The 25,692-nt window shown below is 35.7% G+C and overlaps 1 protein-coding gene and 1 long non-coding RNA gene across 2 annotated transcripts in view; one reads left to right on the top strand and one right to left on the bottom strand.

Annotated features, from left to right (window-relative positions):
• LOC128247813 (uncharacterized) overlaps positions 1–25,692 on the top strand; it is a 115,974-nt gene that overhangs the window by 17,608 nt on the left and 72,674 nt on the right. The window lies entirely within an intron of this gene.
• The window catches only part of LOC106879687 (uncharacterized), a 91,203-nt gene continuing 84,672 nt past the window's right edge, over positions 19,162–25,692 (bottom strand). Inside the window, exon 4 of the mRNA XM_014929364.3 lies at positions 19,162–24,693. Within this exon, the coding sequence (XP_014784850.1) occupies positions 24,494–24,693 (200 nt within the window). The 3' untranslated portion in view covers positions 19,162–24,493. The remainder of the gene's footprint in view (positions 24,694–25,692) is intronic.

Below are 25,692 nucleotides of genomic sequence, written 5' to 3'. Positions count from 1 at the left end.
CAATGCCAGCAATTTTGAGAAATGAGTTAAGATGATTATTTCCACTAGCTTAGCTAGAGTGTGTGCCGTGTGGAGTGGCCCTTCCGTTTGCTGCGCTCTGGCCCCACGAAAAGCACATATTGCCTACAGCAGAACCAAAAGTGTTACCCCTTTAAAAGTGCTGCCCAAGGCGAACCACCCCTACCGTCCCCACCTAGCTATGCTAGTGATTTCATCAACCCCACTGTTCAATTGGTCCTTATTTTCTTGATCCTAAAAGGATGACAGGTGAAGCTGACCTCAGGTGGAATTTGAACTCAGAACATATAGATGGATGAAATGCTGCTAAGCATTATCCAACACTCCCAGTATGCTAATGGTTATTCCAGTTCATCACCTTCTTTCAGGAAATAATGGTAAACTGTAAAAAAGACATGAAATAATCTTTTCTTATTTCTTTATTGCCCACAAAGGGCTAAACATAGAGGGGACAAACAAGGACAGACAAAAGGATTAAGTCGATTACATCGACCCCGAAAGGATGAAAAGCAAATTTGACATTGGCGGAATTTGAACTCAGAACATAATGGCAGACAAAATACCGCTAAGCATTTCGCCCGGCGCGCTAATGTTCCTGCCAGCTCGCCGCCGTAATGAAATAATCTTTTCTATTCTATTATAAGCACCGTGACCTGTCTTTTCGTTCGATGTCACTTTGTCCAACATCACTTTGTCCACGTCTTTTGGTCTGACGTCTTTTTGTCCGATGATTTTTTTGTTCAACGACTTTTTGTCCAATTTTAAATAAACAAGAAAACAAGGCGAACATCAAAATCAAATAATCATTGGGAATTTTATTGACAGGATTTGTCATTGGACAAAAAAGTCATCGGACAAAAAGACATGGATGAAAAGACATTTGACGAAGTGACATCAGACGAAAAGACATAGCACCTGTAGGCACAAGACCTGAAACTTGTAGGGAGGGGACTAGTCAAGTACATCCGCCCTAGTATTTCACTGGTACTTCTTTAATCGACCCTGAAGGAAAAAAGCAAAGTTGACCTTGACAGAATTTGAACTCAAATCCTAAAGATGGTCAAAATGACCCTAAGCATTTTGTCCAAGCATTTTATATATATATCTATATATATATATATATATAAGTAAGGTACTGGAATACCACTTGCTAGAAAGAGGAGTTAACGCTCCAAAACCACAAATTTCTCGCTATTCCAGGATTCTATTTATTTGTATATTTTACCTATATAGGTTAAACTTATTCACCACTTTATTATTATTATTGTTATTATTATTATTAAACATGGTAATAATACTTTATCAAATTTTACATATATATACATACACACATATATATATGCTCGCGTACATTAAATATACATGCACATGTGTAAATATGTGTGTGTGCAATAACATCATAGAATAGCAATCATTGCCATTTAACAATTCGCAAAAAAAATGTTTCGTTCCCATTCGCTAATTTCTTCCCCCCCCCCCCCCCCTCTCCCACTTAATTCCTGACATTACACCATCGAAATATTTGCTATAGTACCACAAACTGACCTTGTCAATTATCCTATTTTCTCTTACTATTCATTACTGCTACCACCACCACCATCATCCTCATTTTCCATACTTGCATGGGTTAGATGGAATTTGCTGAGGCAGATGTTTCTGCAGCTGGATGCCCTTCCTGTAACTAACCCTTACCTCCTTCCGAGCAAGGTGATATCCCCCCACCCATGGCCAGACATGTTTTTCATCCTTTATCTTTTATTTTTCTACTTGTTTCGGTCATTAGACTGTGGCCATGCTGGGTATGCATGTATGCATGGGTGACTGCTGGTCTTCCATAAACAACCTTGCATGGACTCGTGCCTCAGAGGGGAACTTTCTAGGTGCAATCCCATGGTCAGTCATGACCGAACGGGGTTTCAACATATGCATGTATTCATACACATATCTTGCATTTTGTGGAGCTGTTGCTATTAACACAAGCGCTAGACTATCCAAAGTGCTATGTTCTATGTAAATACACTGTATTCTTCTGACGATAAACCTTTGTGCCCCGAAATATGAAGGTTTCTGCATTGTTAGAAACTTTCCTTGTTTCTCATTTCATTCCTTATTCTACTTTCTCCTCTGACTATGGATTGGGGAAATATTTATTGTTACTGGGATGCTTGGCTACATGACTGAGTACAATAACACCAATCTTGAGAATCAATGCTCACAAAATCAGAAAGGTCTATGATAATTAGAAAATTATCGTTACAAGCTATTAATGGCATTATGAAAATATGTAAAATATTCTTGAAGCTTAGCAGGATTCTTGCTTGTAAACATCAACAAGTATGCAATATATGTGTATGTGTGTGCATGCATACATACATACATACATACATACATACATACATACATACATACATACATACATACATACATTCATTCATTCATTCATTCATTCATTCATTCATTCATTCATTGCCTGCCTGCCTGCCTGCCTGCCGGCCGGCCGTACCCGACGGAAGGCAAAAATCGACCTCAGCGATTTTTTTTTTTTTTTACTTTCCTCCATCACCCATTTTCGCCACCCCATTATCATCCTACTTTTCATCAACCCCACCCCCCTGGATCTTTCCAGAAATTTGCTGTCTGATTCAAATGTATTTAGATATAGTGTAGTGTGTACTGTTTGCATCTGTCTGTGTGTCTGTCCATCTGTATGTTGTTTCTATGTTTGTGCATTGTGCGTGTGTGCGTATGTGTGCATGTTTCTGTATCTATCTATCCATCAGACTGCCTGTTTGCCTGCCTGCCATACATGTCAGTCAATCCATCAATCTTATTTATCAATCCATCAGTTCATTTATGTCTCTATCTCTCTATTTACCTCTCTGTCTGTCAATGTCACTATGTATCTATGTATCTCCATCCCTCAATCTAGCTTGATAGACAGATATATAGATGATGGATAGATGGATGGATGGAGAGAGAATGATAGACTAACAGACATTGTGAACCTCAAGTGGCTTGGGTGAAAAAATGTCCTTTTTGGATGACCTCAAGTTGACTTATCAGACCCAGGCTACATCTGCTTTGATAATTGGCAATGACTTGGTCAGCGAATCCCTTGCAGTGGTCAGCAGTCAGCTGCAAGATGAGCCACTATGGATCACACTATCCCAAAATGTGTATATGCATGTGAGCAGGGACCACATGGGAATTTGTATTCCTGCTGAATCTCCAAACATGAATTCTACACAACAATGAACGATGACTATGGGTACAGCGTTCTTGCTTTCCAATGCTTTTGTTCTCTCTGCGGAGCGTTTGTTAGATTTACAAGCTGGACTTTTGGGCCACAAGCAAAAGCAGAATTTTGCCTACTGGAACATTAAGTTCGACCATTGGATGTGGTCAATATTCATGAGGGATGCGATGAAGGCAAACTTATTGATCAGAGCTGGATCAACCCATCCAGGCTGAATGCTGCCGCGAGGACAAATACAAGTAGCTAACCCATCTCTTGCGAATGAAACTGGGCAGATGGAAACTGTACTGAAGCTCATTGCATGGATTACATCTGCAATTCAAAAGATAGTCTTGTCACATATACTCTGTCACGTTTATCCTGTCTAAGTAGTATGTTAAGAGTACATATGTCTATGGAATACTCGACCAGTAATATTAATTCAGGATTTTGAATCCCAGCATTTGTGATGCCTAATGTATGTGAGGCTCAGAATTTGTGAGGATTATGCATGTGTGGGTGTCTGTGTGCATGTACATGCGCGCATGTGTGTGTGTATGCGTGTGAGAGCATCTGCTTGTTTGGATATGCGTTTGGTTCTGAGTCAGAACTAAGTGTTTGAAGCACCACCTTTTTCTTTTTTTCTTCTGCATCTTATAAAATTGAAGTAACACAATTTTCAGTTAGGCTCCTATAACAAGAGAATATATATATATATATATATGTCCATACATACGCTTATACACACACACATATATATATATATACGTATATCCAGTCATTCATATATATATGTGTGTGTTTGTGTATGTATGTATGTATATGTGCATATGTGTATGTATATTACACATGCGCACATATACGTATACATACATGAGACAAATATCTGTCCTACTATTTTTGCAATGCAATAAAATATTTTTTTGTCTTTTCGTAACCCTGTTAATTGAAAAGCCGTGTAGCACTCTTTTTCAATTTGAAGAAGCTATTTCATCTAAACTTTAAGCTTTTATTTATCATTAAATGCTCTTGGTTGTTACATTATAATTTCCTATGACTTCAATCTGTTTTAGTTTACTAACTTTGACACATCTGTAAAACTGGTCTGTTTTACTTGCCATTTTTATTAATTTTTAGCTCAATTTTTGTTTTACATTTGCTGTCTGATTCAAATGTATTTAGATGTAGTGTAGTGTGTACTGTTTGCATCTGTCTGTCTGTTATTTGTATGTATGTTTTTTTTTGTGTGTGTGTGTGTGTGTGTGCATGTTTCTGTATCTATCTATCCATCTGCCTGCCATACATGTCAATCGATCCATCAATCTTATTTATCAGTCTCTCAGTTCATTTATGTCTCTATCTCTCTATTTACCTCTCTGTCTATCAATGTCACTATGTACCTATCTATCTCTGTCCCTCAGTCTAGCTTGATAGATAGATAGATAGATAGATAGATAGATAGATTGATAGATAGATATATGGATGGATGGACGGCTGGATGGATGGATGGAGAGAGAGAGAGAGAGAGACAAACAGACAGACAGATAAGTAAATAGATAGATAGACAGACAGATAAATAAATTGATAAATACATAGACAGACAGACAGATAAATAAATAGATAGACAGACAGACAGATAAATAAATTGATAAATACATAGACAGACAGATAAATAAATAGATAGACAGACAGATAGATAGACAGGCAGATAAATAAATAGATAGATAGATAAATAGAGATAGATAGATAGATAGATAGACAAATAAATAGATAGACAGACAGATAGATGGATAAATAAATAGACAGACAGACAGTTAGATATGTGATGGGCTAAATACCCAGGTGGAATGTCATTTTTGGAGGCAGATAAGAAGAGAAGAAGAGGTTTGTCTATGAAGATGCATGTATCAAAACGTTTCACTGTCTGGAGGCAGGGCTGTGACGTTGTGCATATTTATTGGTGCAATGTAAGCATGCACATAGTTATAACAAACACGATAGTATGATGACATTGCTTTTGAGGGGGTGGATGCCTGTGTGAAATCTTTGGTGGGTGATGTAAAATCATATGCATGTCTATGAGGCTGTGAGAACTTGTGTGGGTGAAGAGTAGCATTGAAGAATTCTTGTAGGCTGGAATGAGCAAGTGGATTAATACTGTGTAAGCAGTATATGTATGTGTACATAAACACATACATACATACACACAAGCATACAGACATACACACACACATATACATACATACATACATACATACATACATACATACATACATACATACATACATATATATATATATATATATATATATATACATACATACACACACAGAAACACATACACATACATATGTACATACATACATATGTGCATAAATACACACACACACACACACACACACACACACACACACACACATACATACATACATACTCTCTCTTTACTCTTTTACTTGTTTCAGTCATTTGACTGCAGCCATGCTGGAGCACCGCTTTTAGTCAAGCAAATTGACCCCAGGACTTATTCTTTGTAAGCCTAGTACTTATTCTATCAGTCTCTTTTGCCGAACCGCTAATGTTATGGGATGTAAACACACCAGCATCGGTTGTCAAGTGATGTTGGTGGGGGGGACAAACACAGACAACACAAACACACATATGTATATATATACATATATACGACAGACTTCTTTCAGTTTCCGTCTACCAAATCCACTTGGGCAAGTGTCTTCAACTATAGTTTATGGCCGACCAAAGCCTTGTGAATGGAATTAATAGACGGAAACTGAAAGAAGCCTACCGTATATGTGTTTGTGTTTGTCCCCCCCCCTCCCAACATCGCTTGACAACCGATGCTGGTGTGTTTACGTCCTTGTAACTTAGCAGTTCAGCAAAAGAGACCGATAGAATAGGTTACAAAGAATAAGTCCTGGGCTTGATTTGTTCAACTAAAGGCAGTGCTCCAGCACGGCCACAATCAAATGACTGAAGCAAATAAAAAAATACCAAGCTTTGAAGTAAAAAAGACCCGCTTTAGGGAATCGAAAAGGAGTGATGTTTCATCAGGACAATGCGTGACCCCACACTGCAAAGGTCACAACACAGAAGATCGAAGAGCTTGGTTGGGAAAAAATTCCTCATCCACCTTATTCCTTTAGACTACCATTTTTTACGTAGTTTACAGAATAATTTAGGGGACATATCTTTCGCAAGCCAGGAGGAGGTTGAAACTGATATTTCAGAGTTCTTCGCTTTGAAACCAAAAGAGTTTTACATTGATCGGATTAAAAAGCTCGTAAATAGATGGAAGGAAGTCATAGGTAATGAAGGGAAAGTACATTGATGATTAAATTTCAATTAAATATAACATTTGATCACTTGTTTTCTTTATTCAAAATTCGCACAGAACTTATGGGATGACCTGATATATATCATAGGCTCAGGAACAAGTGGTGCAAGCGTATCTTCAAAATGCTTGCGGAGTGGGGAAGGGGCAATGAAAATGGTTCTTACACCCTCTTGAAAATCTGGGTTTGCACCCCGATGCAAATTTCGTTCATGCACTTATTACATTGTAACTATCAGATCGAAAAAAAACAACCCAAAAAACAAACAGAAGCACTTGTGGTACAAAACTATATGTATGCAAATGAAGAAGTGATCCAATAGACATTACGTCAGAGGATTTAGCCATACCAAATAAAAGCTAAAAAGATAAAAGGAAAGGAAATTTTTCAAGGCTTCTAAAAAAATCCCTGATAATTGATCGTTAACAATTGCAGCAAAAAGAAAAAGAAAAAAACCTGCGCCAATGACCAGGTTTCAGAAGTTTGACGTAATTTCGTCCACATCAAGAAATGGCTTTTCGTGAAAGTTGGATTTTGATTCAGGGGAGATAATTCAGCTATAATTTTATGTTAATTGCTTCCCTTGCATCACAATTGCGTCAATATTTGTCCGAAGACATGGAAAGTTACTGATTCTTTAATTGTTATTATATTTCACGAATCGCTGCATATTTTTAATTACCTTTGAATGGTCTAGGTAATTAAATATGTTCATACTTACTGGCCTATTATTCTGATACAGGTCAAACATCAGACTCATTTAATTTATGAACGATTTCATTGGATTGTCAGATAAATTCGTTGGGTTTTTTTTTTCCCCCCATTTATCTTTATTCTTTCCAATGTGATTTGAAATAAAATGAAAAATGTTCTTATTGTATTCATTTATTTATTGTTTTGTAGCTATATTCTTTTTCTACAACACTTCTTCACTGTTTTTTTTTTTTTTGAAATTTGAATAAATTTTACCTGAGAGCCAAGTAAAAAAAACATAACTAAAAAAATGTCATTATCATTTACAATAAAAAAAATATTATTATAATTGTTTCTTGAATCGCTTTGACTTGCACTAGACTCGTGCACGCCATCACATGTAGACACGATTGCCAATTCACAAGCACTCGTAGATGGACTTGTAGATTTCTTTTTAAGAAACAAGTTTAGAGTTTTTCTTTGATGATAAACTCTTTTACTCTTTTACTTGTTTCAGTCATTTGATTGTGGCTATACTGGAGCACTGCCTTTTAGTCGAGCATATCGACCCCAGGACTTATTCCTTGTAAGCCTAGTACTTATTCTATCGGACACTTTTGGCGAACCGCTAAGTTATGGGGATGTAAACACACCAGCATCGGTTGTCAAGCGAAGTTGGGGGAACAAACACAGACACACAAACATATACACACACACTCATATATACATACATATATATATATATATATATATATATATATATATATATATATATATATATATATATATATATATACGACAGGCTTCTTTCAGTTGCCGTCTACCAAATCCACTCACAAGGCTTTGGTCGGCCCAAGGCTATAGTAGAAGACACTTGCCCAAGGTGACACACAGTGGGACTGAACCCAGAACCATGTGGTTGGTAGCAAGCTACTTACCACACAGCCACTCCTGCGCCTATATTCTGTAAATTTCTCAGTAACATGCAGAAGCATTTGTTATGGTAGTAGAAACTTTTGCAATTTGTTCGAAATTTGGATCTTGTTCTTGAAAAATAAAACTCATAAACCTAAGGTTGTGTAAAGCAGTGAGGTATAATTGTATTTAATTTCACAGGAAATTTATATTTCGTCATTTTAAGGTGGCGGGGGGCTAGTCTTTGTTAGCAGTCAACATTTATGGATATGTTCTGGTCTTCTTAAACCTCATCAGCAAAAGGTTTTTACATGTATAAAATGAATTACAAAGAGTTTTAGCAAATATAGAGAATATTGTATAATTTCTGAATTGTTTATACCTACCCAGTCATTTGTTAGCTGTCGTGACACTGCGTCCTTTAAAAATTCCATACTTACCAAAATTTGATAAAACAGCTTTCAGCTCTTTTACTGTCAACATTTCCTTGCATGCATTAATCTACATGTTGCACATGCACTTCTTGTTTTAATTGCTGTCTTTCTTTTCTTGGCTTATGGCTGCTTTTTATCTTTTCTTTTAATCTTTTCTCAATTGCCAGTGCACTTGAGAGCTGTACACAATAAGCTCCTTACTATTATTATTATTATGAGACACCCAGTGTTCAGGGCTACACTATATGCTGTGCTTTTTAATTTAACCCATTAATGCATAGCATCCAGAAAAATAGACACAGGAAAAATTACTATTGTTTGTTAAGTAAACTACCTATTGAGTTTATTTTTGGTATAGTCTGCCTCTAAACAAGTGCTCTATGAGTGAGTAGGTGCTATACACATGTACGAAACAAATGATAGTAATTTTTTTCCATTTTTCTGGACATTAAACATTAATGGGTTAAGACAGTAATGCACAATTTGAAGAATATTTAGCTGCTACTTCAAGCAGGTCAGTTGACTGACAAGAAGCTCTCTTAAGCAGATGTTTTCTGAGGAAAGCAAATGCTGGGTATGTATTCAAAAGCTGCCAAAAAAAGTCAACCATTCCTCAGAATCAGTGTCAGTGGTATCAAGCACAGTACAAAGATCAGTGGAGACTGGCAGTCCCCTTGGAAGATGCCCCTCCTAATTTCTACTGTCCCTAAACTTCTTCCGTATACTGTCAGGTCCGTCCTCCAATTCGCCATACTTTTTCCAAGCAATCGCTCAACATTCAATGCAATACCAAATAGGTTCATACAATTCCATATTCCAAGAATGTGGGATCATATCGTATGCCTTATGATAGTCGATCCATGACATGTCTAAGTTAACTTTCCTCCGCTTGCATTCTCTAAGTACAGTTTTGCCTAGCAGGACATGATCCTTGGAACCTCTGCACTTACGCTTGCAACGCTTCTGCTCGTGTGGCAGGGCACCATTTCTTCCAAATGTTCGTACATTGACTCTGCGACTATTCCAGTCAATAATTTCCACTTAAATGGCAAGCAGGATATCGGCCTAGAATTGTCTACCGTATTGCTTTTTCGTTGTTTTTCAAGCACAGTGCCAGTCCTACCCATTGTCAACAACTCTGGTGTTACTCAGTCGGCAATTAACAAGGTGTTGTGTTGTGCAGCTATTCGTGCATGACATTCCCCAAATCTTTTGATCAAGTAGCCTTGAACTCCATCTGGTCCCAGAGCCTTCCAATTGCCCACGTTTTGCTGATTTCCTTCACTTCGCAAACAGAAATGACTAGTTCTCCCTGTTTTGGACAGACTGCTGTTTGTTTCAGTTCTTGCAGCCATTCGGCATCCATCTTGTGCTCCTTATCTTTGCTCCAGATGTCATTCCAAAACCTTTGACTTTCGATGTTATCTGGTATCAACTTTTCATCTGTACACTCTCCATTTATTTCTTTATAGAATCTCTTCTGATCTACTCTGAATAACCTATTCTGGTGGTAACCCTTCATTTTTTGGTCGTATCTTACCATCTTTGCTTTCTTTGTAACAAGGCGCTGTTTCAGTTCCTCCACTACTACTTTCAGGCCCTTTCTTTCAATATTATACTTCCTGTTCAGTGCCCTGTATTTTTGTTCGTTTTTAAGCTCCCCTTTCTCTTTTCGGTCTAACACACAGATTTCCATTGAGACCATGTCTAACCCTGCCTGGATTCTTCTTTTCCACCATGGATATTTTCTTTTGTCACTCCCATTATATTTCTTTTTCCTGACATCAAAACCCACGTTTTCTGCTACAACAATATTTGCCGCCTTGATCAAATTATTTGTTTCTGTGATGTTGTTTGTTCTGATGTATTTCAGAATTTCATTGACATTTTTCGTTTCTTGGTTCAATTATCATTATTATTATTATTATTATTATTATTATTATTATTAGTAGTAGTAGTAGTAGTAGTAGTAGTAGTAGTAGTAGTAGTAGTAGTTTATTTATCCAAGTTCTTTCGTCACACATTCTGTGACCTCTTCAGTGTGTTTTTGTTCCTTGGGTCACACTGAATTTGTCTTGACTTTTCCATTTTGCATTTCCATTCTAGCTCTCTCCTAAACTGAGAATTAATTAACTCTTATAATGATTAACTGATTGCTTTATGATTTTATGTGCAATCACTAATTAGTCTTATTAACCCTTTCATTAACATATTTCTGTTGAATTACTCAGCCACTGTTTCAATTAATTTCTTAAAATTTGTAGCCAAGCTGGCTACAAATTAGCTGTGAAGGCACGTGGCCTGATGGTTATGGGTGTTTAATTCATGATCATAAAGTCAGGAGTTCAATTCCTGGCTTTTGAGTATCATACTCTATTTCAGTGGTTCCTGACCTTTTATTTTAGGTGTTTTTGTATTGGGTTGGTGCATAATTATTGCGACTTTTTTTCAACAAATTTTATTCCACAAAAACAATGACAATATGTAGCAAAAACATCTTTAAATGATTATTCCGGAGCATATTCACCATCAACTTCAATTACTGCTTCCCAGTTGCTTGGCAGACAGTCAGACCGTCATTTAAAGATGCTTTTGTTAAATATTGTTATTGGTTTTGTTGAATAAAAGCCGCCATGATTATGCACCAACCCAATGGTTGTGGGCAGACATAAACCGCGTCCTCAACACCTGCCCTCACTCTTGACCCAACAGAAAATCCAGATTATGAAAGTTGCAGAGTGAGAGACCCCCTGTACTACCTTTACTAACCACCAGGGGTCCGTGGCTGGAAGCCATTGCTTTATTTCATGTTCCTTCTTTCAACTCAACTTAGTGCTTGTGCAAATATATCTCTCTCTCTCTCTTTCTCTCTCTCACTCTGCAACTGTCATAATCTGGATTTTCTGTTGGGTCAAGAGTGAGGGCAGGTGTTGAGGACGCGGTTTATGTCTGCCCACAACCATTGGGTTGGTGCATAATCATGGCGGCTTTTATTCAACAAAACCAATAACAATATTTAACAAAAGCATCTTTAAATGACGGTCTGACCGTCTGCCAAGCAACTGGGAAGCAGTAATTGAAGTTGATGGTGAATATGCTCCGGAATAATCATTTAAAGATGTTTTTGCTACATATTGTCATTGTTTTTGTTGAATAAAATTTGTTGAAAAAAAGTCGCAATAATTATGCACCAACCCAATACAAAAACACCTAAAATAAAAGCAGGGTACATGTTCCCAAACCAAACATGCTCACCAGTAACGACTGGCCATCCTATACTTGTACTTCTTAACTAGAACATACGATAATGATTTTCTAAGATAGGATGAGTAAAGCTAGCATGTCTTTCGTTACAATTTCAAGATAAACTAGCCCTGGGGGAAAAAAGTCAAAGCTGAAATATCTTTGTTTTATCAAGGCTGATCTGGGTGGAGTTTAAACAGGAAAACTGACATCGTAATCTTGTTATGATGTCATGAGTTGCACTGCAACACTTACCACCCAATAAGAAATATTCAAGGACAGACGCAGGAGCGGCTGTGTGATAAGTAGCTTGCTTACCAACAACATGGTTCTGGATTCAGTCCCACTGCATGGCACCATGGGCAAGTGTCTTCTACTAGAGCCTCGGGCCGACCAAAACCTTATGAGTAGACTTGGTAGACAGAAACTGAAAGAAGCCTGTCGTATATCTATATATATAAAGATGAGAATGCGTGTCTGCCTGTCTGTCTGTCTGTGTGAATCCCTAAGACTTAAGAACAACACAACCAATTTCATTCAAATTTTATACATGCTTTATTTAGGGCCCATGTAGTGTAGTTAGTGTAATGTCACATATTTTCACTTCCGTATGGTTTATTTGAATGTTTCCTGTATATAAAAACATTAGGGGACAGATATAAATTATGGCCTTGCAGATCTGTTTTACTTCTCTCAGTACTTTTTCTTTTGCTGGCACCACGTAAAAAGTGTTTGTGCCAGTGACGTATAAAAGGCACTGGTGCTGGTGCCACATTGAAAGCGTCCAGTACGTTCTGTAAAATGGTTGGTGTTAGGAAGGGCATCTAGCCCCATGGGAACCTTGTCAAAACGGACAGTTGGAGCTTCCAGTCAAACCATCCAACCCATGCCAGCATGGAAAACGGACAGTAAATGATGTTGATGATGATGATGATGATAATGACGACAACGACGATGGTGGTGGTGTGTGGGGGGTGATAATGATGACGACGACGATGATGATGATGATTTATTTGTATATACTTCGCTAAAGAATGAAAGAACAGCACTTGAGACCTTTGCAGGTTCTCTTATAGATGACATTGACTCCCTTGAAGTGTGTGTGGGGGGAGGTTTTAAAAATACATACATATGCACACACACACACACACACACACACACATACATACACCTGCACATATACATGTACATATATATATATATATATATATATATATATATATATATACACACACACATGCACATACATAAAATACATACATATCATGTTCTTGGAGTGACTCTTTGCCATCCAGTCAAATAGCTTTCTTTCCAATTCCAACCTAGGTCAGCGTTTGTGTGTGTTTCAAGACCCAGAACCACATCAGCTACAGATAATACAACAGACTCTATTAAAAATCATTGGTTGTCTACAAGTTGATTTAACAACAGACTTGGCCTAATGTGGTAGCTTATATCAGCTTTAGTCTTTCTCATCTTCTTGCCATCTGTTTACAGAAGGTGGTGTTAGTGGGAGGTGAGGGGGGGAGGGGACAGAGAATTAGCTGAAGGCCTTAATTGTTCAACACCTGTTCTTAAATGGCAGAGCAGTATTCAGGTTACAACAACAGACTTTCAGTGACCTAAATTTAAATAACTTCAACCCAGGAGAGACACGGTGAGCTTTCATCTAAGGCCATTAGGTTTAAACAGAAGATAAGAGATAAGATAGGTTGCAGAGCAGATCTGTTCAATGCACAGGCAAAGAAAAAAAAAAAGAAGAAAAGAAAAAACAAAAAAAGCAGATGTTAAACTTTTTGTGAAAAGATTTCAAATGAAATGCACATTCCATATGTTTACGGTTTGTTTTGAAAATAATAGAAAATTAGGTGGCGTCTGGTAAAAAAAAAATTACTAGGTGCAGGTATGACTAGTGGCAAGAAGTCGGCTTCCCAACCACAAGGATTTGATTGGCCTGGGGTTATAGTAGAAGACACTTGCCCAAGGTGCCAATCAGTGGGACTGAACTCAGAACCGTGTGGTTGAGAAACAAGCTATAAAATATATAGGCACAGGCGTGGCTGTGTGGTAAGTAGCTTGCTTACCAACCACATGGTTCTGGGTTCAGTCCCACTGCATGGCACCTTGGGCAAGTGTTTTCTACTATAGCCTCAGGCCAACCAAAGCCTTATGAGTGGATTTGGTAGATGGAAACTGAAAGAAGCCCGTCGTATATATATGTATATATATATATATATATGCGTGTGTGTGTGTGTTAGTCCCCCAACATCACTTGACAACCGATGCTGGTGTGTTTACATCCCATAACATTAGCGGTTCGGCAAAAGACCGATCGAATAAGTACTAGGCTTACAAAGAATAAGTTCTGGGATCGATTTGCTCGACTAAAAGCAGTGCTCCAGCATGGCTGCAGTCAGATGAGTGAAACAAGTAAAAAAATTTTTTTAAATAAAAATATTTACATATATATATATTTGTTTAGTGTATTCTTGTAACTTGGGAGAGAAAAAGTCTTGAGGGAGTTTCAGGGTTATGCTAGAAACTGCAGCTAAACTGGATATTAGTCCAGGAGGAAGTATGTTTGGATAAAGGGCAAAATGTTCTTACACTGCATAGTAAATTGAAATTTAAAATTCCTGTAAGAAGACAGAAGGTCAAATGTAAAGTAAGTTGAACTTAGTGAAAGCGAATGTAGTGTGATGAAGATATTGACAGCCATGAAAATTTTTCAAAAATAGCACAAAACTCAAAAAATTACTTGAAAAAGATTTATTTGAATTTTTTTTTTTTTTTTTTTTTTTTTTTTTTAATGGTTAATCTGTTCTATTAGAGCATTTATATGCAACAAAACAGGAAGAAAGATAAGAAGAAAAAAAAAAAGAAGGTGGGGTCGTACGGCAGCGGAAGACGGTGGTGGGGGGGAGGTATAAAGCAGCGGAAGTTGCTGGGGGAGGGGATGATAATTTACGTAGCCCAGAACAAATGGCATCCTCAGCCACGCCCTGCGATAATGACCATGATGGTGTTACTGCGGGGAATGGCCAGTAACACTTGCTGCAGAAGCCATTCAACCTCTTGGAGCTCATTTCTCTGATGGGCCACCATTATTCATTTTTTTTATCTTTTTCCTACTCTAGGCACAAGGCCCGAAATTTTTGGGGAGGGTTCCAGTCGGTTAGATCGACCCCACTACACAACTGGTACTTAATTTATCGACTCCGAAAGGATGAAAGGCAAAGTCGACCTCAGTGGAATTTGAACTCAGAACGTAAAAACCATTATTCATATTTTGCAGAAGGAATTGGTAGTATGGGGTCCTAGAACACCTGATGTCCCAACAGCAACTGGTATAAACTGATAACGACCAATCAGGCTCCTGTATTTATTGATTTTCTTCTCCTCTGCATTACAGGCAGCAACACTGAGGTTTGGAACCAGAGAACATGTCGCTGCAAGTCCCGTCTCAGAGATCTGCTTCTCTTGAATGGAAAGAGGGTTATCCTGTTGGGGCACATACTGTCTCCATGGTCGAGACCTGCTGACTCAAGATGAGATGAAAAGCCAGCCCCATCAAGATCCCTTTTAATTATGTCATACAGAGCAGCGTGTCAGGGAAATCAACTTGTGCTAAGTTTGCAGACCAAATTCATCTTCTACCTCTCTACAGCAACATTCGTGTTTAAACTCCACCAAAGCATTAGACTGCTCCAATATGGGTGCACTCATCTAGAAGGGTATCAGTAGATGAGGAGGGCACTGAATTGAGCCACTTGCTGCTATTTGGTTGTGAGGTGGGACAGAGACAGACAAGTGTAGTGGGTGTTTTTTGCATCCCACTGGCACAGGAGCCAGTCAGGCGGGCCTGGCATCAGCCATGTTCAGATGGTACTTTTTACGTGCCAGTCAGGCGGGCCTGGCATCGGCCACGTGCGGATGGTGCTTTTTACGTGCCACTGATATGAGAGCCAGTCAGGCGGGCCTGGCATCGGCCACGTGCGGATGGTGCTTTTTACGTGCCACTGACACGAGAGCCAGTCAGGCGGGCCTGGCATCGATCATGTTCAGATGGTGCTTTTTACATGCCACCAGCACAAGAGCCAGTCAGGTGGCCCTGGCATCAGCCACATTCAGATGGTGCTTTTTACGTGCCACCAGCACAAGAGCCAGTCATGGGGCACTGGCCACAGCTACGATATTGGTTTTACTTGACTCAACAGGTCTTCTCAAACATATCATATCGCCCGATGCATCAGAGGTATAAATTAACAGGGCCAGACATGTGCAACTGCAATCTCACTTTAGTTGCCTAGTCTTCTCAATCACAGCATACCTCCAAAGGTCTTGATCTCCTGTGAGTCTCTGTGAGTCCCAGTGTTTGAAGATCATGCTCTGTTATTGTAGGTGTCACTTATTGTTGTTGCAATTATTGTGATGAGTTTTTGTATTAATTATAAGTATTGCCTACCACTGGAATATAATTAATTGATTAATGAATACTATTGTATATCCACGAGATGATAAATTTTGCAAAATCTCGCACTTTTTTCTCTGTATGACATTCCCAAAAGTCTCCTGAGACATTGCATCTCTGTATCCTAGATTCTTCTTTGCTTTCAATTAATCATGCTTTACTTTGTAGCTTTTAGATTTCAATGATGTGATTGTTTATTTTTAGAATGACATTGTAAAGTATCATAGATACGAGAGGCTAAATCTGGCTTGTTTGAATAAAGAACAAGTAGAACATTTTGGATTGGAGATGGCCAGTTTAAATATTAAAGGGTTAGCAAATGTATAACTGTTATTTCTAGCATATCAAGCAACCACATGGAGGCTCCATCATTGTCCTGTGAGCAGACAAAGAGTATGAGATAGGAAGAAGTAAAATTAACAGAAACCAATTTCGGTATCTTTCTTTTTCACCCTGAAACCACAGTCGAGTCTATAATCTTCATCGTAGTCAACAGTTGTCAGCCACTTGGTGATTCCATTTGTTAAATGCATACCAGAAATATTGTTAGACATGTCAGTGCGAAATAACGTCATGGAAGCCCAAGTGCCATATCTAAAGACAAATATAGTTGGGTGTGGTTGATTCTGTAAGAAGAGTATGGGAACCATAAATAAAGATGGCATATCATTGTTGCTATTTACAGTTTGTGATGAGGAAAATCAAGTTGCATACTGTAATGGATCCCCGTGGTGAAAATTTGGAAGATTTCTTGATTTCTCCTGCCAAAAATAAAAACCAGCCAAATAAACTAAATGCTGTTCTTTGTGTGTTGATATATATACATACTCTTCAATGGTTTGCAGCCAAACATTATAAAACGAGATATATTTGCAAAACTGTTGCAGAATTTTAGTTGGTTGTTTCTGATGACTACTAAACTGACATTACAAGTTTGGCAAATGCTCCACGGCAGCTTGCATTAAGTTTTATATATCATCAGACAAAAATTATTTTTAGATTAGTTATACTAGACATAGCAATCTATCTTCTTGTGGCAGTGTATCAGTGAAAGAGAGAAGTAGAAAAGGGACGTCTTCCCCCAAAGCACTTTATATTTCTGTATCTTTCCTAGATTTTCAAAATAAAATAGAGGTATATTGTCATTGACAAGGAGTTATCTCCCTTATATCAGACCTCTCTTGTTAGTAGAACCAGGTTTCACAATCAAATATTCCTAAATTATGCCATCTTTATAAAACTAGTTTTACATCTTGATATTCTCCCACATTTTTTTAAACATATTTTGTTCTGGTTAATATAAGAAATTAGTGAAGAATTACTGATGTATTAAATAACACTAAACAATAAGTAATTGTTAAAGAGGACAACAAACGTTCATACAAGACAAACATCTCAAGCCATATACATTATTATTATTGGTAAAATTCAAAGTCTTACAGCTGTTTCTGGGATATCCCACAGTATGGGATATTCCATCATCAGAGACAAATAGGGAAAACGTGAAGGGTATAGATTAATGAAATGACATAGAGGGCAGGAGAAAAGGAATAAAGAGAAGAAAAAAGAAGCATAATGGTTCACTCTTCAACATTTTGACTGTGTAGATGTTAGTCCATAAGTCCTTAGGTGCAATCCTGTGTAAGTCCATGTAGGCTCAAGTCTTAAAAGTTTAAATATCCAGAAATAAACGCGAACATAAGTGAATGGTAGTGGAGGTCGCTATTAAGGGGTAATGAGAAAGAAAAATAGAAGGAGGTAGAGAGAGTGAGGGAGGAAAGCAAAGATTGGTATTAAGGATAAAATAAGGTATATAACAATATACTCTTATTTGTTTCAGTCATTTGACTGCGGTCATACTGGTGCACTGCCTTTAGTCGAACAAATCAACCCCAGGACTTATTCTTTGTAAGCCTTGTACTTACTTATTCTATTGGCCTCTTTTGCTGAACCGCTAAATTACAGGGACGTAAACACACCAGCATCAGTTGTCAAGTGATGGTGGTGGGACAAACACATATATATATATATATACACACACACACACACATATGATGGGCTTCCTTCAGTTTCTGTCTACCAAATCCATTCACAAGGCTTTAGTCAGCCCAAGGCTATATAGTAGAAGACACTTGCCCAAGGTGCCACGCAGTGGGACTGAACCCGGAACCATGTGGTTGGTAAGCAAGCTACTTACCACACAGCCACTCCTGTGCCTATATCCCTATTTTTGTTAGTAAATTCTCTGAATTTCTCAAAATTCTTCTAAATGACAATTGGAACTACTTGTCATACACGATGAATTACCTTGGGTGTGTATCCTACTTGCATTTATTGACATCGGATTCTTTGATATGGTTAACCAAATTCGTTTAAAACAGTGCTTCATTGATACCTGACTAGATTTTTAAATCTCTTTTTTATTCTTATATCTATCTATCTATATATATATATATATATATATATATATATATATATATATAGAGAGAGAGATAGAGATAGAGATAGAGATAGAGATAGAGATGGTGATAGAGAGAGAGAGGGAGACAAAAAGCGAGAGAGAGTTGATGTTATAAGAATTTTATGAACTTTTGAGGGAGCAAGAAATAATTACTTTTTGGAATGGATCACAGAGCGCACATAAAGCTATACAGGTTTTCCAACCCATTATTTATATACTTTTGATGTGCTACAAGATCCATTCCAGAAAAGAAAATTTATATAACAATAACATAGTTATTATATCAATATTTTTCATGTGCATATACATTGGAATAAAAGGATTAAGTGGAAAAATAGAAAAGCTGATTTTGGTCAAAACTTTATTGAAAACGGAAAAAAAAAATAATAATAATAAAAGGAAAATTTAAGTAAATATACATGGAAAAATGGCAAAATACTGTTAGTAAAAAAAAAGTAGGTCAAAATCAAATATATATTCATACTCGCGTGTATATATATGTACATTTGTATATATATATATATATTTAATTTTAGATACATATATATTTATGTAAACATATGCATATCTACGCAAATATATAAATACATATACATACACTGTATATATAAATTTACATGCATAAAATGATATATATTTGTATGTGTATATATATAGATATATATATATATAATTTTAGATACATATATAAACACATATGCATGTTTACATAAATATATATACGCAAATATATAAATACATGTACATACACTGTATATATAAATTTACATGCATAAAATAATATATATTTGTGTATATATATATATATATATATACTCACACACACACATTATACATATATATACATATCTCCATAACTGTGCATACATACACACCCATGATTATATATATTTATAAATTTTATGCATTGCTGCTCCAATAAAGCTAATTCCTACCTATAGTCTGCCAGTGAACCAGTGATTCCACATAATTTCACAGCATGTATTGACTTCTGTTACAAAACCAGTTTGCTTGGTTGTACAACCAAGCTTACCAAACAGCACAGCAATATGTATACACACCCACACATGTGTATATGCACTCGCATACATGTAAAGCTATATACTAAACCGGTGACTATGTTCAAGCTTGATTTTTTTTTTTTTTGTTTCGAAGGATTTCTCTTATTTCTTTATTAGCCCTTTGTGTTTGGATTTGAGCTATAATATTCCCTAAACCATTAACATATTGATGACGGGGAAACTTTTACAATCCTATTTTCAAAATAAAGTGCCATTAACGATAATATATATATATATATGTATGTGTATATATATATATATATATATACATATATGTATTTTTGTACGTAGCCTAATGTATACAGGAATGTTGTTTGTTCCAATCTAAAACATTAAGCATTATTATGAGAATATGAAAAATAACAAATAAATTTGTGGTATGGCAGTAGCCTAATGGATACAGGAATGTTGTTCCGATATAAAACGTTAAGGATTATTATTATGAGAATATGGAAAATAACAAATAAAAGATCAGACTTGAGCATAGTTGCGTTTTTAATGTTTTAAAGAAAAGCTACTCCCTATTTACATGAATAGGGATTCACATATACATGTGCATATATGCAATCAATCAATATATATATATATATCATATCATATATATATATCATATATATGGCTATTTCTTAAAGCTGAAAAAAATCTTCACAAACTGTTCTCAGATTTTCATGTGACTGATCATCAGACAATTGTAACGATACTGTCACAAACTGACTGGCAAAAAGGTAACGTGAAACTGATTAACAATTTGTGAAAATTTATTTTGGCTTTAATAAATAACATACTATTTATTCTACCTTTGGTATTCGAGCACTGTTCTGTTTTTGCATCAATATGCTTGCAATGTGTGAGCGTGTGTATATATACATGCACATATATTAATAGAAATACATACCTACATACTTATGCATACACCCCTATGTGTATATGTGGGTGCTTATATATATCTACATGCATGTAGATACACACCCCACATGAGCATATTCAGGTAAATAAGGAAATAAAAAGAATTTTAAAAAATTTAAGGAAAACGGAAAAATGAAGAAATCATATGGAAGACTTTAAAAAGAAAATTTTTTTTTAAATTGCTAGACAGGCTTTGAGAGAAAAAGGTTGCAGGGTGGAATGGGTTAATTGGGAACTTGAGTATTGTAATAAGCACAAATCACATATTAAGGTACTTGACCACACTGGCTAGTTGAGGTTGTCCAAAACATCTCTTTAATAATGTCCACTTTATTGAGCTAAGTGAAAAAATAAACTTTTAACAACTGCGACACAATGTTAATCTGAACACAAGAGATTTTGTTTTTATTGAGAAAGTTTATTTCAAGTATAAAGTTTTATAGAGGCAAATTCATAAAGATGTTAGTTTGTGTGTGTTTATATACATATATATTTATATACATGTGTATATATGTATATATATATATATATATATATATATATATATATATTTAGATAGATATATATATGCATATACACGCACATAAATAAATATGGACATGTATTTGTGGATCATGGTATATATTCATGGCAAATATGTATTTATGCAGATAAATCCCAACAAACCACTTGCATAAAATAGAAATATGGAACATGTAACCAATTCAAAAATTCAACTTTTTTTTCAAAAAATATTACCCAATATTCTACATGTCGAAAAGCTATGAATATGTCTTGGAAGTTGGGGGACACAGCCCCAAATTCAGAAGTTGAAACTGGCAGTTTGTATTTGTAATATATATATATATATATATATATATATACACGTGTGTGTGTGTATGTGTATACATACACAAACACATGTGTGCGTATGTACACATACACAAGTAATGAATGATAAGGAAACAGAAATAACGTAATCAACTTCAAAAGCTTATAGCCATGTTTGGCTCCAAAGAAGCTACAGGATGTTGCACAAACACTCAGTTCTGAGTGTACAGCTTTTCATATGAGAAACGCCTGCAAGCCAATGAAGGTGACTATGAGACTCTTGCTCTCTTTCCATTCATTGATATTATGCCTCGCACTGCATCTGAACCGTAAATATATTGAGTTCTAACAACCACCTATTAACATCCATTATGCCTAAGTGCAAAGGCTACTAGTAGTTTCATGTAAGAAGGAATCTCTTAATTGCCAAGCATGCCACATGGGAACGTGTCCGATATTAGCATATTATCTGTCTATAGTTTCTGCAAAATATAATCTACAGATTTTAAAAGTTATTAACTATACACTACATATACATACCTTTTCTGAGAATACCAGTAATATATGTAGCCAAAAAGATCAAAGTGAGAATAGTACACTGTTTGACACTCATTCTCCCTCAGTAAAATATTATTATCATTATTATTATTATTAATGCTTCCTCCCCCCATACACCTGAATTAAAATAGAAAAATATGATGAGGGTAGAGACAAAAGGCTCACTGCCAGCAAAACAGTTTGACACACAATAGAAGCTCTGATTTGTACATATTAATTAATGAGTCCATCATTAATTAATTAGTTCATTAATATATATAATTTCAGGCAGTTTTGACATTATAGCATTTCCAGTTAAAAAAAATTTGAGATTAAGAAAAAATGAATTCCACAACATTTTTCAAAAAAATGGAATTATATTTAAATCAGAAACTAGATTTATGAATAAAAATAGAAAATTGGCTTCGTACATACTATATATATAAATATATATATACACACACATTACATATACATACTCACATACATGTGTATGCATTCATACACATGTATGTATGCATACACGTATGTACATACATGTATATACACATGTATACATACGCACGCACTCATAATCCTGAAGAAGATAAAATTTTCGTAAATATAAAGGCATTTATGTCACAGTAAAATACATGTTCAACAAAGCTGCACAATGAAAACTGTTCTGGGTGGATATATTTAACGATGTTTATTTTTTTTTAATTTTAAACCAGTTCCACAGAGTGTACAAGAATAAACGATGCCAATAAACAAAGTTCGTTTAGAGATTTTTTTTAACGTTTTTTTTTTTTTTTTTTTTTTTTATTAGTAACAGCAGTATTATAATAAGTTTTTCCATATTTCATGCAAGTTAAATACTTTTTATTCCACATACAAAAATTTGGGGATTTAAAAAAAAATTTTTTATTGTTATTCTTGTCCAAAAGATATGAATTAAAATGACAAAAAAAATAATTAATGGTAACTTATTAGCAATTGAAATATATAATCTATAGTAATAATAATGTTCGGCTTATTGTAACAGCACACATAACAGGTACATGACACACATACATATTTGTGTGTTTACATATATATATATATATACACACACACACACCCATACATGTGTATATGTATATATACACACAATGATATACACATACATATACACACATATATACAAACACAGCTACATATATATATATATATATATATATATAATATATATATAATATATATAATATATATAATATATATATAATATATATAATATATATAATATATATAATATATATAATATATATAATATATATAATATATATAATATATATAATATATATAATATATATAATATATATAATATATACATATATATAATATATATAATATATACATATATATAATATATATAATATATACATATATATACAATATACATGCATACACACACATGTATACATACACACACACATGTAAAAGTACATCTATGTAGATTAACACATACACGTTTGGATGTGCAAACCTAAGTGGGTGGAGAGGCAAAAGAACTCAATACATACAGTCAAGCATATTCATTTGAAATTGATGATTCACAGCCATTGCTAGAAAGAGTTCCACACAATTTGCAATCCTTTTTATTGCTCAAAAGATTTCACAAACAAATGAGAATTCTACGTTGCAACAGCAAACACTCAATTTCGAACAAATATATACACACAAACATACATACATACATACATACATACATACATACATGTGTGTGCATAACTCATATATACAGATCTCTATAAACCATGTCTACATACATCCGCATACATACATACATCTCTTGATATATAAAAGCCATATTAAGCTATATATATGTAAGCTGAATTCTTGGGCTGTCAACCACTGAAATGTAGAGGTCTACAAGGCTGTACAATTCTTTGCAATGTTGAAACAATCAAGTTACCACAAAAAAAATTCACGTTATATGACTGAGCTTTTTCGGATGCATATTTTTGTTTGTTTTTCTTTGAGTAGGCTTCAATAAGCCCAAAGTTGGTAGCAACGACTTTCTGACACCGGCTGATGAGGCTAGATTAAGTATCAGAGACATGGTACTTTCATGTATTTCAACAAAAAAATATATAAGTACAGAACAGAAGTGTTATGATGGTCCAAAAATGGCAGCAGGCACATATACTGCGGTTACCAAGGAGAGTTCAAGATGGATAAGAGAATAGAAAACAGAAGATAAGGATGTAGGGTAGAATTCTCACGACCAAAAAAGGTCAATAGCAGATATCAGACTGGTACTGGTGATATAAATGCTAGACAGTTTGTAGTTGATGGTTAAAATTTGTACCAAATCAGTCCTGCTTCGTTCAAATTGGAGTCTTTAGATTGCGTTTGATGAATCGGCACAACTGACTCCACAATAAAGCAAACTACTGAGGAGTGACATAGCAGTGGCACCGACTGCAAGCCAGAAGCTCCATCCGAAAGTGCTATTGAACATGTTGTCTTTGGTTAGTGACACTTCGTACTGTGTGTGACACATGGCACCAAATGTACAAACAGCAGATAACAGGATCAAGACTGAAAAAGCAAACAGAAAAGAAGTTATTAATTAATTAAAAGGAAAAGAAGTTATTAATTGTTAGGGGAAATATTATCAGATTAAAGTGGATTAATACTTCAGCATTCAGTATCCTCATCGTCATTCAATGTCTGTTTTCCATGCTGGCATGGATTGGATGAGCTGACCAGCTGCACCAGGTTCCAGTCTGGAAGCCTTTTTCGTAATGCCAACCACTTTACAGTGTGTGCTGGGTGCTGTTAACGTGACACTACATGAGCATGTTCACATGGCACCAGCACGAGTGCCTCTTATGTGGCACTGGCACACCACTCTCGCAGACCAATCCTCTTTTATTCCCATTGTCATGAATAAATCATGCACCATCTCAATAGCTGCAAGATTTCAATGATGTGTTGCTTGTCTTTAGAATGGCATTGTAAGGCAAGTACAAGAGGCTGGACCTGATCAGTTTTATACAAAACAAGTAGAATATTTATTTGAATCAGATCTCGATGGAATTATAAATTGAAGCTGTTCCTTGGTTAGCACACCTGCAAATATCAGCTGAAAGGTTATATATAACTATTTGGTTTACCTGAAAGAAAACAGTTGATACAAACTGAAATTCTAATGGCTGAGAAATTATTTGCAGAGTGTAATACGTCCAATGAAAGCACAGAATTTATAGTATTACATTTCATTGTTTAGTTACACTTGTTTTGACACTAAATGGCACATACATTTCATGATGCCGAGTTAAACTGTTATTAAAAACATATATAACTCTGGCAAAGTTAAAGAATACACACACCCAGTGATTAGGGTTAGGGTTACGCCGAAAACAGGTGGTGTGCATATTCTTTACTGTCACCATAACTCCTACATAGAAACATTATATGTTGGTGTTTGTCCTCCACCACTACCACTTGACAACTGGTGTTGGTGTGTTTACATCCCCGTAATTTAGTGGTTCCATAAAAGAAATTGACAGAATAAGCACCAGGCTTTCTTAGAAA

This window comes from Octopus bimaculoides, chromosome 5 (genome assembly GCF_046866305.1).
Source record: "Octopus bimaculoides isolate indiv1 chromosome 5, ASM4686630v1, whole genome shotgun sequence".
Taxonomy (NCBI): domain Eukaryota; kingdom Metazoa; phylum Mollusca; class Cephalopoda; order Octopoda; family Octopodidae; genus Octopus; species Octopus bimaculoides.
This window is presented reverse-complemented; position numbering and strand designations above follow the sequence as displayed.